The sequence below is a fragment of the Erpetoichthys calabaricus genome, chromosome 4 (assembly GCF_900747795.2).
Source record: "Erpetoichthys calabaricus chromosome 4, fErpCal1.3, whole genome shotgun sequence".
In the NCBI taxonomy this organism is placed as follows: domain Eukaryota; kingdom Metazoa; phylum Chordata; class Cladistia; order Polypteriformes; family Polypteridae; genus Erpetoichthys; species Erpetoichthys calabaricus.
Window position 1 is genome coordinate 149,567,253 of NC_041397.2, and position 22,435 is coordinate 149,589,687.

At 39.3% G+C, this 22,435-nt stretch overlaps 1 protein-coding gene across 1 annotated transcript in view; it reads right to left on the reverse strand.

Moving 5' to 3' along the window:
* The window catches only part of gbe1b (glucan (1,4-alpha-), branching enzyme 1b), a 1,026,151-nt gene that overhangs the window by 248,097 nt on the left and 755,619 nt on the right, over positions 1 to 22,435 (reverse strand). The window contains exon 13 of the mRNA XM_051926986.1: positions 11,491 to 11,675. Coding sequence (XP_051782946.1) covers positions 11,491 to 11,675 — 185 coding nt within the window. The remainder of the gene's footprint in view (positions 1 to 11,490; positions 11,676 to 22,435) is intronic.

Below are 22,435 nucleotides of genomic sequence, written 5' to 3' on the forward strand. Positions count from 1 at the left end.
CAAGGGCATGTGCAGATTACACACATACTGGTTATTGTTTTAGTGGTGTTATTGATAGTAGTGGTGATTGCAGGGCACAGAACAGTTCAAGTATATCCATATGTATATATACACAGTATACATACTGTATATAAAATACACACTTTCAAACAATAAAATAACTTGTTAATGACCAAAGATGTTTTTAAAATCAAAGGATACACAAAAATAAGGATAACTAGACAAATAATTTGTTAAAACATTTTTATAGCCAGTAACAAAAACATAATGACAGGAAGTCTCAGAGTTACTGAGTGATCACTCTATGGCTCCCTCTGAGACTTAGCGACTGCTTGTTTAAATAGAAATGTGCTTTCAAGAAAATATGCAGTTTCTTTCTCAACGGATTTCCTTAAGCAATATTCAGCTCACAACAGTCAATTATTATGAAGTATAGTATGTATTGTAAAAGTAGATTCTGGTAAACTACTTCTAGTCTTAAAACAGGATAATATCAAACTACAGGGGGTCCTCTGGTTACAACATCTCGACATATGACATTTCAAGTTTACAATACTCACTCCCATAAAAACATATAAAAAAATTGAGACATGAGTGTTTCGGCTTATGCCGTTAGCATCGTACTTACAGACTACGTGAAACTAGTTTGGTTGCGTGCAGTGGAAGTATGCGGCATTTGAGTGAGGGAGTCAGCAAACTAGTTTGGTTGCGCACGGCACAAGTGTTCCGTTTGTGTTGCTTTGTTTGGCAACTTTTTGGCCCTTATCATGGCTCCTAAATGAAAGTCAGAGTCTTCAGATGGTAGTGCTTCGAAGAAGAGGAAAGCCATCACGATGGAAGTGAAATTAGACATTGCAAAGAGATCGGAAGGAATAAAGGTAAGGAATTTTTTTACACTCATTTTTTTGTCATTTTTTCTGTTACTGCATTACAGTGTAGAGTACAGTATATGTATGTCCTTTTCTGTGGCTTAGTTGTGTTTTTATGTTCTAGATTATGATTTTGCAAATGTGTTAGGACAGGTAAGTGACTTAGGCTAGAGTGTGTTTCGACTTACACCAAAATTCGGGTTACATCACTAAACGGAACTGTGTCGTAACCCGAGGACCCCCTGTATTTGAAATTATGTGAGCTATTACGTTTCATGTAAGACACAAAACATTGCCATCTATAACCTAAACAGGCTTGTTCCCTCATTACGTTTCTTCAGGCAAGATGTGATTAAAGGGCCTGAGTTGCCTCGGATGCTTGCATATTGTAATCTTTCTAGTTAGTCAATAAAAGGTGTCATTTTGCTCTGCACATCCATAATGGCTAACACAGTACAACACCCTAGTTTCCACATTTCCATAACACAAATTAAAGCAAAATCTTTTACACATATTGGCATGCTCATTTTCCCTCCCATCAGTTTTTATGTAGATTAGAGATATTTTTTGCACATAGCTGTCTATTTAATTATTATATATACACATAAATATATACATATAACAGGGTCATGGAGGTCATTTTAATTGGAAACTCTACACTGACCCCATGAGACATAAGTGGGTCCTCTAATGAATGCGATCTGATTAACTATTTTTGAAATATGTATATTTTAATATGTACACATGTACAACACATACTGTACATATGCACACATAAATAGCATACTATATATATGCACATATGTGATGGACAACGCCCATGGGCGGGTGTTCCAGCCAGGATGAAACATGGTTCCTTAATTGGACAGGAGGCCAGCCATATACTACCACAAGAATCAGGGCGAAGATCACACTATCTTGCCCAGAAGACAGGCAGAAGATGCCAGTACAAGAGTGGGTACACAGGTGTTCCGGCTGGGTTGGACCCAGGAACAATATCCAGCTGGGAGGATAGTTTAATGGAAGGACATGGAGAGGCAGCCCGGCAGGACTACGGGCTTCCTCGATACAATAGTAGACGGCTTCCCTTGGCAATTGTACCTGTGCAGATACCCGCATGGCCCACTGGATATTGCAGTTTTCTGGAACAACCTTGTTGGGTTCAGTGGGGGTTGCCAGGGTGTGCTACAGAGTTTTCTCATTTCTTCCTTATGGGACTTCCTTTAGATCCAGAAATGCTCCCATCGGGCTGTGCCCTAGAACCCAAAGTACTCCAATGTCCGGGATAAAAGAAGTCGCTCAAGCTCATCCAGTGAGCTACAGTTGGGTGGGAGTTGAAAAATCCCACTGGGGAAGTGTATCGGGAGGAGAAAAGAAAAGAGATTTATGTTTATTAAACTACTGGAACATTTATGGAAGGTAGTAGTGAAAATAAACTGTTTTTTTAAACAGAACTTGTGTCTGTGTGGTTGTTTTTGGGTCTCTCTGGTGCCACCTTGTGGTTCACACATATAATACAGAGAAAGAACAAGAATATTTGGAACTCATAATAGTACATGAATACTTCATATACTATTGAGTGTCGTTAATAAAATTATATTTAATTTGCCATTATCTTGTTTTCATTTTTGGCAGTCTCTCAAGCCATTCACATTTAACATCTATTGGCTAAACCCTGTAACTTAAGCATCTATTACTTGCCAGTATGGTTTACAAATTTACTTGCATATTTTCTTATCCAATCTCTCTATTAAATTGTGTTTCTGTAAAATCAGCAAATTTACATTAACATAACTTTTGTCAGGGCTTTAAGCACTTTTGGATGTTTGCTAAAACATGTTTGGCAAATGCCAATATAGATTTTAGCAACGAGGCATTTCAATTATACAGATGTAAAAAACTGCTACCTGAAAAAGTTTCCAAAATATGGATTGTGATGCACAGGAATGAAAATAACTTTTTAAATCCCTCATAATTTTTTAACCCATAGTAATACAAGTAAAATGCTTTAAAATTTGTCCTACTGAAAACTGAAAACCTGGACTGAGAATATTCCAGCTGCATGCCCATTATTAAAGTTTTCAGCTCTAACTTTATATTGCCCCAAAGTGGATTATGGAGCTTTGGTAAATGAAAAAAAATCGCAAATCAATTTTAAAAAACACCAAATACAATATTTCTTAAATATTATAATTGTTTCTGTACTGTTCACTGGGTGTTCTGTATGATTTTTTGCTTGTCCAATGGGTTTGTCCTAGGATAAATGGAAAATAATTGACCGCAATACATGAACCTCCAGCTGCTCTCTTTCAGTTTGAATTGATGTGAGTGCTGCTTACACATAGTACCAAGCATTCAAACCTCAATTCGAGCAAGGCCAACATAACGTTTATTTCTCTGCTGAAGATATGCAGTTTACAATCTACACTAATGTTTTCTTTGGGCAAACTGAATACTTTATGTGACATAAAATACGTGTGGGGTCTGTGGTGAAAAAAATATATAAAATGGAATTGTGAACATTTGGACAGTTCAGTTGTGAAATAACAGCTACACAATGTTTTCAAGTTTCAAATTTATGAAATAGTCTGGAAAGATTTATGTCTTAACTGTGTTGCTAGGCCTATTTCAGATCAGAATCTCTGCCTTGAGGCAATCATAATGAGCCATATCTTCTGGGGCTTAATCAAGGAAGACCTTCAGACATTAACCTGTCAGTGATGGACCCCAAAGGGCTTTCCATTGCATGTGTGGCCAGCCTTTCAAGTCGACAATATCCTCTGAAGTAATTCTGCTGCTTTCTGAAGTACAGTATATGATATGAGCAACCTGGACCCATATGTGCAGACTACTGACAGCATCCTATTTCTGATATAAATCTGAAGTTTTAAAAGTCAGCAGGGAATCTTGTTGTCATCTATAATAAACACTTTAATGATGGAAATATTATACCATAAACAGAAAATATAATATCAGTGGGCATTGCCACAGTACCATTTTTATACCATATCATTTTCTAAGCCTGCTTAATCCTGAGCAGGGTTGAAGGTGGCTGGAGCCTATCCCAGCAAGCACAGGGCACAAGGCAGGAATAATCACCGGACAAGCCATCCGTTCACTGCAGGGAGAACACACACACAACACACATTATGGTCAATTTAGTCTTACCAATCCATTGAACCTGCAAGTCTTTGGACAATGGGAGGAAACTGGAGCACTTGGAGGAAACCGATACGCACACGGAGCACCAGGGACACAAACCCTGGTCTATTTACTGCAAGGCAGCAGTGCTACCAGAGTGCCATCCTACTATTTTTATGACATTTTAAAATCTGAATTCTAAAGCCTTTCTTAAAGCTTATATACATTTATGAAATTTTTACTCAGTGAAGAGGTTTGATAAGCAGGTTAAGATGGTTTTAGGTAAAAACAGGAATCTGTCACTGTTGATGAAAACAGGAAAACATTTGCGTGGTGGGGTTAGTTTTTAAATAGACATTTGACAATACCAGATGTTTCCTAAGCAGCTGGAATTGTAAGCAACTCTGAAAATTTTTTAATTAAGAATATGGACATTTCTTTTATTTGGCTTTTGTTTATCCATGTTGTTGTTTTCAGCCACTATTATATTGAGTTTTCAATATAAAAGATTCTTATTATAAACTGTACAAATATTCTGTCCTAATACAAGTAAGCATTACATTCAGCATTCCAAATGCATTACAATCTAGACCCTGAAATGTAATTAATTCCAAACTATTCTTGGATTGAAATGTTCTATTTATGTTTTATGTTGACACATTTTAAGTTTGGCACAATCATAAGAAAGAATGCTTGTGAATACTAATTGCTATATAAACATTTATAACAGAATCGTAATATCATATGATAACCCATGCTTTGAATTCTTAAGTACATGCAGCATTTTACTGAAGAAGGAAAAAAAAAGCCTGCATGTGTTGCTAACATGAGCAATTGAGATTAAATAAATAAATGCAGCATTATATTAGGGTACAATTATGCTTTTATTAAGCCACAATTCATGAAAGTATGAATGCTAGCTGATCTGAAAGCTATTTAAGAAGATGCAAAATGGTCTACAGATACACTGGAGCTGTAGAAAAGTGGGATAAAACAGCAGGTCCTGTTCTGTATAGCTCTTGGAAAGGAGGAAGAAATGTAGGAATACATAAAATCAGTACACATACTATCTAAATTTGGATCTCATGAATGCAGAGCTTCATTTTAGAAATATTTTAGACTCTTTCAACAATAAAATCAGTACACATACTATCTAAATTTGGATCTCATGAATGCAGAGCTTCATTTTAGAAATGTTTTAGACTCTTTCAACAAATTTTAAGCATAATTATTTATTCATTAAAACAAATAACATGGCCAGCTCTCCACTTGCACAAATGATCAGACCTTCAGAGTCAATACCCCAAATTCTCCTGACTCATAAGGATTAAAGAAGAACTAAAATGAACTACCCAGGGAGGTTTAGGGATTAAATCAAACAATAAAGGATTTAAAAGATTGGCTGCATTTAGTCAGAGATTAGGATATCTTATAAAAGCTCTATTCTGGCAGAGATTGCTTGAAGTGGATTAAATTAAACTATAAGATACGCAGGTGCCGTGTGTACACCAGTTCTTTAGTGTTTGACTTAGAGATGCTAGCATGATTTTAGCAGCTGTAAAACTCAAAGGAAACATTATTTTTTTAGAGTGCTAAGTTGAAAAGAATGGAGAAGTTAAAAGAAAGGTGCATGGAAGAAAAAAGAGTTTAAGTCTAAACGAAGGAACATGTTGTAATAAGCACAGTCCAATCAAAGTATAGGGAACTGATAAAAAAAGATGGATCAATGTCCTGCAACACTTATGTGTAGTGAATGCAAATTACAGATGAACTAAGCAAATTACATTTTAAATTACACAAGAATTTCACCTTTAGGATTGGAAACATTTTTTAAGTTTCATTTGCGCCTATGCCACCCACTTTATTATTTTTATTGTTTACTTACTTTAAACAGTTTTGGGTTTTATAAATCGATAAGACTTCCTTGATTAGTTTTGCCATTTGAGATCACTTTTATTTACTTAAAATGGCAGCAAAAAAGGACAATTGCAAGAAGCCTTTCTTTATTTACTAACAACAGAAAATTGACACTTGTAATGGAGTCCTCACTCCAGCAAGACATCTTCTATCTAATCTGTATCTAATGAATTGGACCATCTGGAAGATGTCATCAGGGACTGAATGAAGATTGCATGAACTCATCCAGGTGGTATAAGTCTTTGTATTACTTATATTTGCTACTATTGATTATTACACAGATAAACATTCTTGAGTAAAAGCTTGAAGCCAATCTCTTTCTGATTGATAACTAATAAAAGGTGTCATTTTGCTTCACTTCTTATTGATTGATAACTAGTGAGCCAAGAGCTGGATTGATCATTCCTTGCCTAGGGGGGACACCTTTGAGAAGTCCTGAAAATTAGTAGTACACTGGGCTGAAGCAAAGGAGTGAAAGTAATCAGAGTTTCAGTCAATGAAGTAGCCTGCCATTAGAGGTCCCCTGTGTTGAAAACGTGGATTACAATAGAAACAGTGAAACAGGTAAGAAGATACAGATAAAAGATGTATAGCTGGCTTTGGTATTTCTCTTATTCCCATTAAGAAGAAAATCTACAAGGCTAGTTGGTACCTTTTGTTTACATTATATTTACATTTACGTTTTAGGTTTTCCAATTGCAGCTCAAGCAGGTCAAGTGACTTGCTCATGTTCACATAGTGTTAGTAGCAAGATTTGATACCACAACCTCAGGGTTGTCCAAAGCCTTAACCACTACACCACATTTCCTGTGGTGGTGCAAGTAATAGCTGATCTGAAACGGGATGAAACAAATGTCATTAGAATAAGGCAAATCACTTGTTTCATAAAAACGTTACTGTTTCAATTATTACACTTTATGACATTTTCACAGTAATATAAACCATTAATATTTGTCATTATGCCAGTGGCGTAGCGTAGTGGGGGCGGCCCGCCCTGGGCGGCACTTTTAGGGGGCGGCAAAATTTCACAATAAATAATAATAATATCTTGTAAAAATTTGAACCATACCTAAATAAGGGGGCGGCGGAATTTTCCTCCGCCCCGGGCGGCTGACACCCACGCTACACTACTGCATTATGCTAAATTCAGAGTGATGTTTTGTTGGATTGGACATGTAAATACCCTTAGTATTATAATTATGAAATCCTTCACAATGTGGATTTATTCCTGTGTGTTAAATTATATTAAATATTTCTATAAAAGGTCAGAACTACTAAGGCATTTACTACGGAAGGTTAACTGGATGGTTGATCCAGATACTGTATATCCTTAAATGGCTCTTGAATTATTACAAATTTATATTTATATGATGTATATGCTCCCTACAACCCTAAGCCTGATCAAGGGTTACTTGGTTTATAAGATCTATGTTGTACACTGCACTCAGAATAAGCTTTTAATTGCAATCTGGCTTCCTAACATTTATTGTAACATTATGCGCTATGTTATTATTGGGATATGTCAGGCAAGAAGAATAAGGATTGATGACATTATTTCATTTCTGCAAACTGGTCACTCGTATCAGAAAAAAGGAAAGAAAAAAAAAGATAACCAAAAATGCTGAATACTAGCAAACCAATAACATCATCTCCTTCTGAAGTACTATGACAAATTAATAGATGCATAGCTTCAGTCATTCCATGCCGATAATAACTTGCTTCAGATGTGTCACTCTGCCTTCAGAAAAGCCACTTACTAATGATGTCACATTTACAGGTCTTCTGATGAAGAAAACACTACAGTTAAAATGTTGTTTGGTTTAAGTGAAAAACTTAACAACATTAACCACTATATTTCACTACATTGGTTTTATAAATCACATTGGGCTCTTTTCTTGGCTTAGTTCTTACTTAACTTGACGGCACAATACACAATCTTCAGTTGAACAGCATGTCAAACTTTGGAACAACAGTCACTAGATCTATTTTGCTTCAGGTTGTCACATATGGAATTTTACAAGATAACAGATTACAAGAATACTTCTTAAATTTTCAGTTTTCAAACTATCAAAGTATCGCAGGCTCGCTGCACTTTAACAGTCATTTGACACACTGCTTGACAGCTCCAGATATTGCAAGTTTAGCCATATTCTCAGCCCTTCTTGATTTTTTTCCCATTCTTTGGTGACATGACAAATACAAGACATGGGGCAGATGACTCTATTTTGTTGTCCAAAACACACACTTTTCTTCTTTTCTTATGCATTGTACCTTCAGGTGACAGCATATTGGTTATCAATTCATATGCATACACAGGAGTAAACCCCCTACAACTTAAGACAAAAATCTGACCTGTCTAATTTTGTTGTGGTGAGTCATAGACCAGTCTAACTAAGTTACTGGGGGAGTCATATTGATGGTAATGAATGTGAAACTTGCTCAGATTATTTAAATGATATTTAAAGTGTGGTGTGAATCCAAGTAGGCCAAAGGGCTAAGTGAATGTCATCAGATGCACTTTAAAAAATTAATTGAATGGAATTCATTTAAAACTGGGTGGCATAGTGGCAGCACAGCTGCCTTGGAATAAGGAGACCACAGTTAGCATCCCAGATGTGTCCTGTGTGGAGCTTGCATGTTCTCTCTGAGCCCTTGTAAGTTTCATCCAGGTGCTCTGGTTACTTCCCACATTCCAAAGACATGCAAGTTAAGTGAATTGCTAAATTGACACTAGTAGGTGCGTGTGTTCATCCAGCGATGGACTGGCACCCTGTCCAAGTGTTTGTTCTCATCTTGCCTCCAATGATTGCAGAGAAAGGACCCGGCTTTCCTGCATCCCTGCCATAGACTATCTATCTAGATGACCAGGTTAGACTATGGCAGCACTTCAAAGGCAGATATTTACATATGCAAGCAAATACACATTAAAAACAATAAATGCAGTATCAGTGATGAAGAAAATAAAAACAGAAAGGATTACTTTCACTCCATAAAGATCATGCATATAACTTATTTCAACATTTTTTAAATAAAGATTTATTATTAATATAGGGCAACAGCCCAAGATTGAGATGCAAGCTTTGCTTAATAATGGTAGCAAGTTGGTGAACATAAAAGCAAAAGAAGAAGATATGTAAGCAATTGTTACCAGGAGAGAGAAGGGTATTTAGCATCAATTATTTGCCATAGCAAAGTATTGTATACTATAGTCACTAACACAATGAGTTCAAAAACAGTGTATATTAAAAAGGATCAATAAATTTCATAAAGAAATATTAATATGAAAAGTGAAGCACATAACAGTGCTTATGTTGGTAAGCAGAATGACAGCCTAATCATTAACAAGCAAAATATGAAGCATAAAAAGCCACTATCTGCTCTATTGGAAGCTCAAAATTGTCAAACAAGGGACTTCTATTGATATACAGTAAAAGCACATTATGGCATGAACTACTGTACAAAAAACTGAAGGACTAGCATCATCTTTGGGACACAATGACAACACTAATATCCTTTTACACAACAGGCAAAACAAAAACCCGCTAAGTCCTGAACAGGGTCATGGGGGTAATGGAGTCTATCCCAGCTAGCATAGGATGCAAGGCAAGAACAAAGCCAGAACAGGGCACCGGTCAATCACAGGTTGAACACACACACACACACACACACACACATACACACAAAATGCCCAGTGCTAATTTACTATTGCCAATCCACCTAACCTGCATGTCTTTGGACTGTGGGAGGAAACTGGAGCACATGGAGGAAATCCACACAGACACGTAGATAACATGCAAACTCCACACAAGGAGGTCCTGGGACATGAACGCTGGTCTCCTTATTGTAGAACAGCAGCATTACCACTGCGCCACCCTGTGATGGTGCAATTTGGCTCCATGCTGCTGGTTGATAACATTACCAAGATAAGTGGGGCAGATGAGGACACATGAATCCAGACAAGGGGTATAGGCAAAAATGACAAAATTATTTTATTAAAAATAAAGTCAAAAACAAAAGTGTCCAATAGTGCATCAAAAATTCAATAAATAAATAATCCATAAAATTGTGATAGTAAAGGTTAAAATCCTATAAATAAATCAATTGAATCAAGGTTAAAACACTGCAGCAAGCAGTCTTCTAAAATGCAAGAGCCCCGGTGCATCCCTTTAAAACCAACGTTTCTCTGACTTATCCTTTTTGGATCTCACAGCATGGAGAGATGTCAACCAACAGGCGTAGACAATCTTCAGATCTGCTCATGTCCTCACTAACCATTCCTTGGCGTTCCATGGGGCATCCAGTCTCTTGACTCCCACTGTCCTTGTGGCCTTGTGGGGGAGTCCCTCAAGAGTAATTGTGTTGCTCCTGCTCCCATGCTCAACAGGAGCAACCCTCAGCCACCTCCAGCAAAGCCACTCACTCCCCTCCTGGGGATCCATTCCTGTCCACCTGCTTTCTTCACTTTTGCACCAGCTCTCTCTTGCTCTTGCCCTTCTCTCCATCCATTTACCTTCCGCTCTCTGTCAAACCTGCCTGTTCTTCCATTCTCCCATCTCTGCCATGTAGACTCCTTTTTATCTGTCCTCTCTAATTGGGTGCAGGTGTGACAAGCCACTCCACCTGTGTATGTGGCGCGATTGGCCAAGCAGCCCAACTGACCACTGAGTGAAACCCACTTCCGCACACCCACACCCAATTCCGAGTCTGAATGCTACCCAGGACTTGATTATTTATTTAAAAAATGCCCTGTGCCATGAACCACCTATGACATATCCACAAACAAAAAAGAAAGTACAAAATGTCATGTATTTTCTAAGATGAAAAGTTTAAATTCTAAATGAATATGTGGGAAACGGTTGTATGTTGCTTCTGGCTTGAAAAGAATTTAAGTAATTGTGTGAAGGATGTTCCTTGATATGGTACTGTAAGCAGGAAGTGTCAGGATTACTTGATTATTTGGTCAAGTCATGAATATCACAGTAATATTATCTTTATGTTTAGCTATCTGGACACACATATTCTGGGATCAGATATAATCTTTAATAACTAATAAATAAGTTACCATTTCAATTACTGATTGAACTAAAAGAAACATATAAAATGATTTTTTTTTCTTTAAAGCTTGTCATTAACACCTGTCTGAAATAAGAATCCCAAAGTCCATCTGTTAAGATTGTTGCTGCTAGAATTTCGGTAGGTCACCAACCAGGAAATTTGAAGTTGGCTTAAACTCTTTATGAAAAATTCTACAGGAAAACAGGACAAATCAGCCTGAGATTAACTTTTTGAGCAAGAATGATTTTAGGTCAAATATATGTAGCGATTATAAAACAAACAAAACAAAATTGCAATTTAGCTTTATCACAAAGCATACTTTTATTTACTTAACTTTATTGTTAAATAAAATTGCAAACTATTAATTTGAGGAATTACGAAAAAAAAGACATATAAACCTAAAATTAGAAAATTTAGGAAACATTACATAATATGTAACTTTATTTCTGACCCTAAACTGGATTAATCAGGTTTCAGAATGTTATATTGGTATATCAATTTCACTTACTTGTGGAGCTGATAACCATCCATACTTTTCCTCTTGTCTGTTCATATCTTGGTCAAAGGTGTAAAGATATTTGTATCGAAGTAGACCATTTTCTGCCAGATGAAATTGCCTCCTTGCATAATGATAACTTTCATTGTTTCCTTTTCTGGGAAAATCTAACCATTCTGGATGGCCAAATTCATTTCCTGTAAATAATAATATTTATGGAATATATTAAATTAAAGCAAGTATTATATTTAGACTTTTCATTAATACAGAACATTAATAATACAACAAGATTTGTTAGGAGGATTATGACAAAGAGACCAGGGTAACACCTGAAAGACAACAGACTATCCACAACTGTTAAACACATTTTATTATTTATTTAACAGTAGTATTACCCAAATACACCTTTGTTACAAAATTAAAATGATGTAACATCCATTCATCCATCCATCCATTCTATTCCGCTTATCCGAGGTCAGGTCGTAGGGGCAGCAGCTTGAGCAGAGATACCCAGACTTCCCTCTCCCCGGCCACTTCTTCTAGCTCTTCCGGGGGAATCCCAAGGCGATCCCAGGCCAGCCGAGAGACATAGTCCCTCCAGCGTGTCCTGGGTCTTCCCCTGGGCCTCCTCCCAGTTGGACGTGCCCGGAACACCTCACCAGGGAGGCGTCCAGAAGGCATCCTGATCAGATGCCCGAGCCACCTCATCTGACTCCTCTTGATGCGGAGGAGCAGCGGCTCTACTCTGCGCCCCTCCCGGATGACTGAGCTTCTCACCCTATCTTTAAGGGAAAGCCCAGACACCCTGCGGAGGAAACTCATTTCAGCCGCTTGTATTCTCGATCTCGTTCTTTCAGTCACTACCCATAGCTCATGACCATAGGTGAGGGTAGGAACGTAGATCGACTGGTAAATTGAGAGCTTCGCCTTGCGGCTCAGCTCCTTTTTCACCACGACAGACTGATGCAGAGCCCGCATCACTGCGGACGCCGCACCGATCCGTCTGTTGATCTTATGCTCCATTATTCCCTCACTCGTGAACAAGATCCCGAGATACTTGAACTCCTCCACTTGGGGCAGGATCTCGCTACCAACACTGAGAGGGCACTCCACCCTTTTCCGGCTGAGGACGGATTTGGAGGTGCTGATTCCCATCCCAGCCGCTTCACACTCAGATGCGAAATGATCCAGAGAGAGCTGAAGATCACGGCCTGATGAAGCAAACAGGACAACATCATCTGCAAAAAGCAGTGACCCAATCCTGAGTCCACCAAACCGGACCCCCTCAACGCCCTGGCTGTGCCTAGAAATTCTGTCCATAAAAGTTATGAACAGAATTGGTGACAAAGGGCAGCCCTGGCGAAGTCCAACTCTCACTGGAAACAGGTTCGACTTACTGCCGGCAATGTGGACCAAGCTCTGGCACCGATCGTACAGGGACCGAACAGCCCTTATCAGGGGGTCCGATACCCCATACTCTCGGAGTAACCCCCACGGGATTCCCCGAGGGACACGGTCGAATGCCTTTTCCAAGTCCACAAAACACATGTAGACTGGTTGGGTAAACTCCCATGCACCTCCAGGACTCTGCTAAGGGTGTAGAGCTGGTCCACTGTTCCGTGACCAGGACGAAAACCACACTGTTCCTCCTGAATCCGAGGCTCGACTATCCGACGGACCCTCCTCTCCAGGACCCCTGAATAGACTTTTCCAGGGAGGCTGAGGAGTGTGATCCCTCTGTAGTTGGAACACACCCTCCGGTCCCCTTTCTTAAAGAGGGGGACCACCACCCCAGTCTGCCAATCCAGAGGCACTGTCCCTGATGTCCATGCAATGTTGCAGAGACGTGTCATCCAAGACAGCCCTACAACATCCAGAGCCTTCAGGAACTCCGGGCGTATCTCATCCACCCCCGGGGCACTGCCACCAAGGAGTTTTTTGACCACCTCGGTGACCTCAGTCCCAGAGATGGGGGAGGCCACCTCTGAGTCCCCAGGCTCTGCTTCCTCATTGTTAGTGGGATTGAGGAGGTCTTCGAAGTACTCCCCCCACCGACCCACAACGTCCGAGTCAAGGTCAGCAGCGCACCATCCCCATCATATACGGTGTTGACACTGCACTGCTTCCCTCTCCTGAGACGCCGGATGGTGGACCAGAATCTCCTCGAAGCCGTCCGAAAGTCGTTCTCATGGCCTCCCAAAACTCCTCCCACACCCGAGATTTTGCCTCAGCAACCACCAAAGCCGCATTCCGCTTGGCCTGCCGGTACCTATCAGCTGCCTCCAGAGTCCCACAGGACAAGGGTCCTGTAGGACTCCTTCTTCAGCTTGACGGCATCCCTCACCGCATGTGTCCACCCACGGGTTCGGGGATTGCCGCCACAACAGGCACCCACCACCTTACGGCCACAGCTCCGGTCAGCCGCCTCAACAATAGAGGCACGGAACATGGCCCATTCGGACTCAATGTCCCCCACCTCCCTCGGGACATGGTCGAAATTCTGCCGGAGGTGGGAGTAGAAGCTACTTCTGACAGGGGGCTCTGCCGGACGTTCCCAGTAGACCCACACAACATGTTTGGGCCTACCAGGCCAGACTGTCATCCTCCCCCACCATCGAAGCCAACTCACCACAAGGTGGTGATCAGTTGACAGCTTCGCCCCTCTCTTCACCCAAGTGTCCAAGACATGTGGCCGCAAGTCCGACGACACGACCACAAAGTCGATCATCGAACTGAGGCCTAGGGTGTTCTGGTGCCAAGTGCACATATGAACACCCCTATGTTTGAACATGGTGTTCGTTATGGACAATCCCTGTCGAGCACAGAAGTCCAATAACGAAACACCACTCGGGTTCAGATCGGGGGGGCCATTCCTCCCAATCACGCCCTTCCTGGTCTCACTGTCATTGCCCACGTGAGCATTGAAGTCTCCCAGCAGAACGAAGGAGTCCCCAGAAGGTATGCCCTCTAGCACCCCCTCCAGGGACTCCAAAAAGGATGGGTATTCCAAACTGCTGTTCGGTGCATACGCACAAACAACAGTTAGGACCCGTCCCCCCACCCGAAGGCGAAGGGAGGCTACCCTCTCGTCCACCGGGGTAAACCCCAATGAACAGGCTCCAAGTCGGGGGGCAATAAGTATACCGACACCCGCTCTGCCCCTCTCACCGGGGGCAACTCCAGAGTGGTAGAGAGTCCAGCCTCTTTCAAGGAGATTGGTTCCAGAGTCCAAGCTGTGCGTCGAGGTGAGTCCGACTATATCTAGGATCTATATCTAGGTCGGAACCTCTTGACCTCGCGCACTAGCTCAGGCTCCTTCCCCTTCAGAGAGGTGACATTCCACGATCCAAGAGCCAGCTTCTGTAGCCAAGGATCGGACCGCCAAGGTCCCCGCCTTCGGCCACCATCCAACTCACACTGCACCCGACCTCCCTGGCCCCTCCCATAGGTGGTGAGCCCATGGGAAGGGGGACCCACGTTGCCTCTTCGGGTTGTGCCCGGCCGAGCCCCACCTCCAAGATGATGTAACAAAATTTTTAATTAATCCTTTTTAGGCAGGTGTCACACTATACAGTAGGTGTTTTCCAGGGACTTTTCAGGCATTGCCTTCATTTACATAACCTTAGTGATTTGCGGATAGTTGTGGAGTGATCTGATAACTGCCATTCATGTAGTGTAACATGCCCAGTTACTCAGTCATCGCACTCAGCAATAAGCCACAACAAAAGAAAAAAGTTTTAATTCTGTGTTAAATTGTTGGGTTGGCTTTCTTGTGTGTAAGAGTTGACAACAAAAGAGCCCTCAGCCAGAACTACAATTCATATAATGCAGTCAGGAGGAAAGTGTGAATTTTGGACAGTGCAAACAGAATAGAGGCTTGTACGTCCAAGGTCTTGTCTTTGTCATACCATGAAAGGGTGGACTGCAGCTGAACTTGCCAAACCTAGAAAATATTCACGCTGCCACAAGTGGTTCAATCACAAAACATTGTGCTACACAGCACACAGAAATGGTAATAAAAAAAAAAAATGGAAGGCCTCCAAAACCAAGCCAAAAACCAGCCCAGAATCCCCACAAGCCTACCCAGATTAGGTTCACTTCCAGGCATCCTGAGTAGCAGGCTTTGGCTTAAACTGGGTTAAATAGGAATTTGGCTTGAAAAATGCAAAACAAATGACAAAGTCCAGGAAAATACACAATTAGATTAGATTAACTTTATTAATCCATTGTGGAAATTCAGATAGATAGATAGATAGATAGATAGATAGATAGATAGATAGATAGATAGATAGATAGATAGATAGATAGATAGATAGATAAACTTTATTAATCCCAAGGGGAAATTCACACTCAGCAGAGAAACATAAAAAACAAGAATGCAAATACACAGTACAAATAATACAGCCAATCAATCAATCAATCAATCAGTCAATCAATCAATATAAATAAATGTATATTGTGCAGATGTTTCAAAATGAACTTAATGAGTACATTGGGAGAACCACTGAAGTGCTTGATAGCAGTGGGCTGAAAAGACCCCCAGAGGTGCTTCTTAGCACACCATGGTGGAATGAGCCTGTGGCTAAAAGTGCTACAAGACAGCGCCTCCTAGAGGGGATTTTTTATGATGGCATCCCATTTTGCCACCATCCTTTTTTCCACAGCATATTCCAGTGTGTTCAGAGTTCACTCTGTGATGTAGCAGGATTTCTTGATAAGTTTCTTCAGGCACTGTGCAGGTTTCTTCCCAGGAGACCACAACATAGAGCAATACACTGACTGACTATGGACTGATAGAACATTTTCAGCAGCTTGCTGCATACATCAAAAGACCTGAGATTCCTTAGTCTCTTTAGGAAGTACAGATCAACAATATATGAACAAAACAATATTAAAAGAAACAACTGAAACAAAGGAAATCCTACTGAATATTTACTGTAGATCACAACACTTTGCAAATTTAAAACTGTGCTGTGAAATACTGGAAAAGTAATGTAATCCATTACTTCCTAAAATTCTGAATTGTGCATTCTGACATCATCAAATCAATGAGACCCAGCACATTCAGTCTTTAAGTGTGGCATGCTCTTCACTACTCAGACAATGATTAAGAAGACTGAACTACTTAACTATATCAGAAAAAACTTAGAACAGCAGGATAGAAGAAACCTCTGGCCTGAGAATGAACTAAAATTGGCCAAAATTCATTTGTAGATTACTGTTTTGCAGTATGAAAATTTCACATTTGCAGTGCACATGTAAAGGCCTGACTAAGGCTATGTAATCAAGTTATTACATAGCCTTAACAGTAATTTAAATGGTACTGTATATATTGCTCATTTGGTATTCTACATTTGTATTCTATAAGATGGCGCTCAGGGTGAAAGGAGTTATATTTTAACAATTTTTTAATATTTATTTTTGGCTTGAAACTCTGCTGTTTGTGTTACTTAACTGATTAAACTTTGGAATTTTATGCAGACAGCTCACTAAGCCTGTTAGAGAATTGATTTTTACAGACCCCTTGTTTCAAAGGTTACATTTTATGTTTTACTTTTTATCTTGCACTGTCATATTGTCAAAATCTATAATCCCAGATGGCATTTAAGCTTTCTACTTGTGACTCTGCTCTCTTTTGCACGTGTCTTGTCAGAATGTCCTACAACATACAAGTTTGCTTACATTGGTAATGGATTCTCGGTCTGCACTGTCCTTCTACTGAGTTCTTAAATATTTAAACTCTGACAGCTTAACAGTAGAGCCAAAATCCAAAACAGAAAAATATAAAAGATACGAAAGAAACAAAAAAAAAATGCAAATTAAAATAACCGAGAATATTTTACAGTTTCTTTGCAGCAACATTTCCAACAGAGCCCCCACAATTAGACAAAGTACTAGGGCATTACAGACACACATACAGACTGGTAATCAATCATACCAGGCCAGTTTAGAGTTTATAGTGTATTTAAACAAACAAAAAATGTATATATAGACTGAGAGAATATGAATGCTTTACGATAATTTAAGTCAACCCTAAATTGTTAAAGCGATAAAGCAGGTTTTGTGAATTTCCCCTTGGGATTAATAAAGTATCTATCTACAAAGTTAAGGACTATGCTAAAAAGTACAATGAACATAGCCGAGTAGAAAAGACATTAGTGTTTTAAATCAAAGAACTGTTTGTATTCTCAATTCATACTCTAGCTATAAAGTAATTTGGCATTTGATATGTGGTAATTACAGAAATCCCAGGAGATTCTGTGATTTTTGCTCCAAGATAACAGTGAACCAAATAAATTTTAATCTGTGAGTGTGCCCTTTAATGGGCTATTGCTCACTTCTCTGCCTCTTGTTTTAGGATTATGCACTAGCTTTCTGTAATGCTATTGTGGGAAAAAAAAGCCAGATCTGGATGTGATAGATAAATGAATGAAAGGATGAGTAGGGTAAGACTCAGCAGGGGACACAGCTTTCATGTCTTTATCTAGAAGGCATCAGGAAGTGGTGGACAAGGGTAAGTAGTACACAGATGGTGCAGAAATGTTAAAATAGGCATTATAATATTGATAGACATACTGTGATCTAAATTATTTTTACTTAACCATTCTGTTGATTTTCATCCTTCATATTAAAATGCTGTGAGCCCAGACCACTAACCCATAATTTAATTTAAGCTTTATATCTGATGCTCTATCACTTTGAGCAGGAATAAAAAATGGAAATCGAAATACAACCAGCCATCTTTTTATGTTCTGTGGAAAGGGGTAACAAAGCATGAAACCATAAGAAAAAAAACAAATACACAGAGAAGAGATGTAATGTGTGAGATTTAAACAGGGATAGTGTTTAATAATTTATTGCAGAGTATAAAAAGGATCCAAGCTTTGCTTTAATAAAACATTGGCTTTTTCCCCCTTGGGTTACTTTGTCTTTTACAAGATTCAGTAACACTGGCAAGTGTTAGTTTAAATTCAACAAGTAGAGAATTAACTTACAGTGGTAACTGTTTATAAGGTAGCTTAGATGCAGCTCTCTGAGAAAACAGATCCTAGCTATCCATGCATTTTCAAAGTGAGTTTGTCTAATTCAGCAGCATCAGACAGATAACAAAACTCTTAAAGGGATATTACAAACTGTGTTGCAAATTATTGAAAGAACTGGCTATAGGGTGGCACCAAAAACTTTACCAAAGTTTTCTTGATGTGAGTTGCAGCAAGGGAGACATTAGTGACTTTTGCATATTGAACTAGATATCTGGGAGAAGCAAATGGCTCCAACTGTACAACAGATTTGAAATGTTTTGACCTTTTATCAATAAGCACCCTGCGGCTTCTCAGTCTAAGCAGGCACAGGTATATAATTACTATGCTACACTGTGTGAGTTCAAAATGGGAAATCAGTGTAATTACCAAACTATCAACACATTGGTAAGGGCTATATGAGGCCAAAGAGAGAAAAGAAATAGAATATCATGAGGGTTTATTATCTAATAAGTGCAACAACTTACATATTTCAAGTGATGATGGAGTCAACAGCACAAGGGAAGCAACTGCAGACAGGAGAAGGGACTCCTGGTACCTTAGAGCATGCTGTTCTCAGCTTTAAAGAATGGACAGGAAGCGTCCTACCCCTAGTCCCTTGGAGTTGGCCCAGTTCAGTGTGGTTGCTACAAAGGATTTGTAGTCTATACTACAAGGTTATAGGATCAAGGGGAATCACAAAGGGGATACCAGAAGAAAGAAGGTCAGTTCAACTCTAACCATTTGAGAGAAGGAATTCTGCCAAAGCTGTGGTAAGAAGATTTGTGACCATGAATTAACGTTTTTTTGGAACGTGTTATTGATTGCATTTTTGATTGCTTTGTGTTTCATTTATTGTAATACAGTCTTTAAGCTCAAAAAACTTAATAACAATAAAAAAATGTATATGCGGAAGGGTCTGATGAGATCACCGCCCAGAGATTTATAGCACAGACTATTCAATAGCCTGTTAAAGTGAATTATAAAGATGGGTAAGCATGGGTATGCACACACACTGTTTTACTCTACTAAAGGGCTATTCAATTACAAATTCAGTTGGGCCAGATTTTCCAATCATGAAATTTAACTGGGCCAGACATTTTCAGTGGCCAATAAGCAGCAGGTAATGACAAATTTTAAACCAACAAAAATGAATGTATTGAAAAAACAGTAAAGTTTATTCATTGTATCCCTTTTAAATGTGGTCTCATCTGACACAAGCAAAAAACAACAATAAAAGGAGTTATAACTGAACAGAATCTGACATAGTAGCAATACTTTTTTCCACTTTTGAAATAAAAAAATAAACATTCTGCTCACATCCAACCTAGACACATATCAAAGTGCATAAAATCAAAATATGCACAGTATTTGCAATAAGATTTGCTTCCCTTTAGAAATAAAATAAATATTTTGGTCATATATGACCCAGGCACATCACAAAGTGCATTTGACAGAATAAAAAAGAACTATCAATGTTATCAAAGCTATCAGTGCACAAACCCATAACATGTCGTAACAGTAACTATTGTATTAATACAATGGCTACTGGTGCACAAACCCATAACATGTCGTAACAGTAACTATTGTATTAATACAATGGCTACTGTACACTGAGTGAACAAAGGCTAATTTTAAATCACCGAATGTGTGATTAGGCATGGGGCATTGTCACATATCCCACATAATGTTGATATTGTGACGTATCTTGCAACTGCATGGGTTGTGGGGTGTGGAGTTTTGGGGGAAAGCACTTTGTGAGGACTCAGAGTGCCTCCCTAGAGAGAGCTGAGTGACAGGATCAGGGTGAGAGAAGAGCAAATGGAAAAAGAGCAGGAAGAGGCAGAAAAGCGAAAGGCTACTTTTTTTTTTTGCTGCCCCAGACAAGGAGGGGCAGGACACTGATTATATCACAGCACACCAAACAAAATGCTAGGTGGCATTTTTAAGATCCTTGACAGGACATCACAATATCATAGACAACTGCCACCACTTCTAGACATACAACAACAACATGCTGCATTGTAATAAATAATAATAATTCTTTACATATACATATATATATACTGTATATATACCCTGTATATATATATATATATATATATATATATACTGTGTGTGTATATATATATATATATATATATATATATATATATATATATATATATATATATATATATAGTGCTTTTCTCACTACTCAAAAAACTCTACAAACTGGAAGGACCCCAAACTCAAACTCATGATCTCCTTTTTGCGAGACAGCAACACTACCACTGCTCCACCTGCATGGATTTGGGGTTGAATGTTGCGTTCATGGTCTGTACTACTGTAGGAATTTATGTAGGAATTTTTGAAGGCTCGCAAAATGTGTTTTTTTTCATGTTTTCTCTGCGTTTGTGGTGTGACCTCAGACTGGGCCACGCAGAGTTTGCTTCTGTGCAGAATGTGGTCTGCGGGCCGCCACTTGAATCTGTTATTTAACTTTACTTCTTCAGGATTAAACAAGGAGATTTTTAAAGGGCATGCCATTCAAAGAGCTTGTGCTTTGGTTGTCTTGGTACCACCTACAGGTAAATAATGGATATATAAGTGGGTTGTTAAAAAGGGGTTTGTAATATCTTCAAATGTTCAAATTGTCACTTCAAAACATTGACACTGTACAATATTATAGCCTCCTGCAGGGAAGGAGATGGAGAGATGTTTGGGGATTTCGAATAATTAGAAGCTCTACTCATGTACCATGGCAAATGTCTACACAGGGTGGTTGCAGAAAAGTGCAAGGCATTTTAGATCAGAATACAGGAGTTTGTTTTGCTGTCTTACAGATTACTGCAACCCAGCACACATAGTGGTATTTGGTAATGTTATTATGATGATTCAAAAGTGATTCACTCATGATGCTGTATTGACATGAACATCTAAAATTAGATCTGCTTCACCATAAAATAGATTTGAATAAATATCTGCTAAAAGAAAACCAGAATTTACTAATTACTTTTACTAATCCTGAAACATTGTCTTCAGTTGTTCTCTTTCTAACATCTTCTGAACAAAAAAGGCGAGGCAGGGTTATAGAAAAAAAAAAATAACACTCTGTTTATTCGTGGCAAGGCTTAGCTACAGCGCTGAGCTTTGATTGTAATATAAGATGTGCATGCAGGAGGACAATAGGACTAGCTTTTTTTTAAAAAATAAGGCACTGCTTTGGTATATTGTATAATCAGTTTATTTTAGATTTATTATCTTGTGTACACAGTAAAATTACACTCCTATTTGTTTGTAAGCTGCGCTTGAAGTGGAAACAAATTACTGACAGTATGCTGCTCAGAGTCAGCATCCTGTTCCTCTGCCCAGTTCATTATTACTTTTACACAATGGGACTCAACGTTGGAGGTCAGAGAATTTATATAATAGTATATGATATTGAGGCAGTGTCCTCTTCAGTCTATGAGTGCTGTGATACACTAATGTTCAATTGAAGGTTAGGGGTCTTCTTGAAGCTTCGAGTGCCCACTTCAAGCACTGCCTACAAGACCAAATAAGCACCACCACACCGCCAATTTACTTGTCTGGCACCTGAATCACACTGCATAGGTGATATAAAATATAACACCACAAGGACAGGCTCCGGCTGTCCCACGACCCAGCCCACGATAAGTCGGTTAGGAAAACAGATTGTGAATAAAAATTATTGTAATGCCAAGTTGCATTAGCCTGGAGATCAGTCACTTACAGTATGTGCTGACATTCCATCAAGGAACTGAGTGGATTCAGGAGACCCTTTAAAAGGGGGAAAGCCTGCCAAAGTGGCAGAAGAATGTCAACTTGTGTGGCCACGGTGAGCAATTATTTTAAGTATGTGTGACGATGTGGGTTCAGCTCCATACTCCTATCTTCAGTTCGGGAGCCCTTGAACCCAACACCGTCTGTAATGTCAC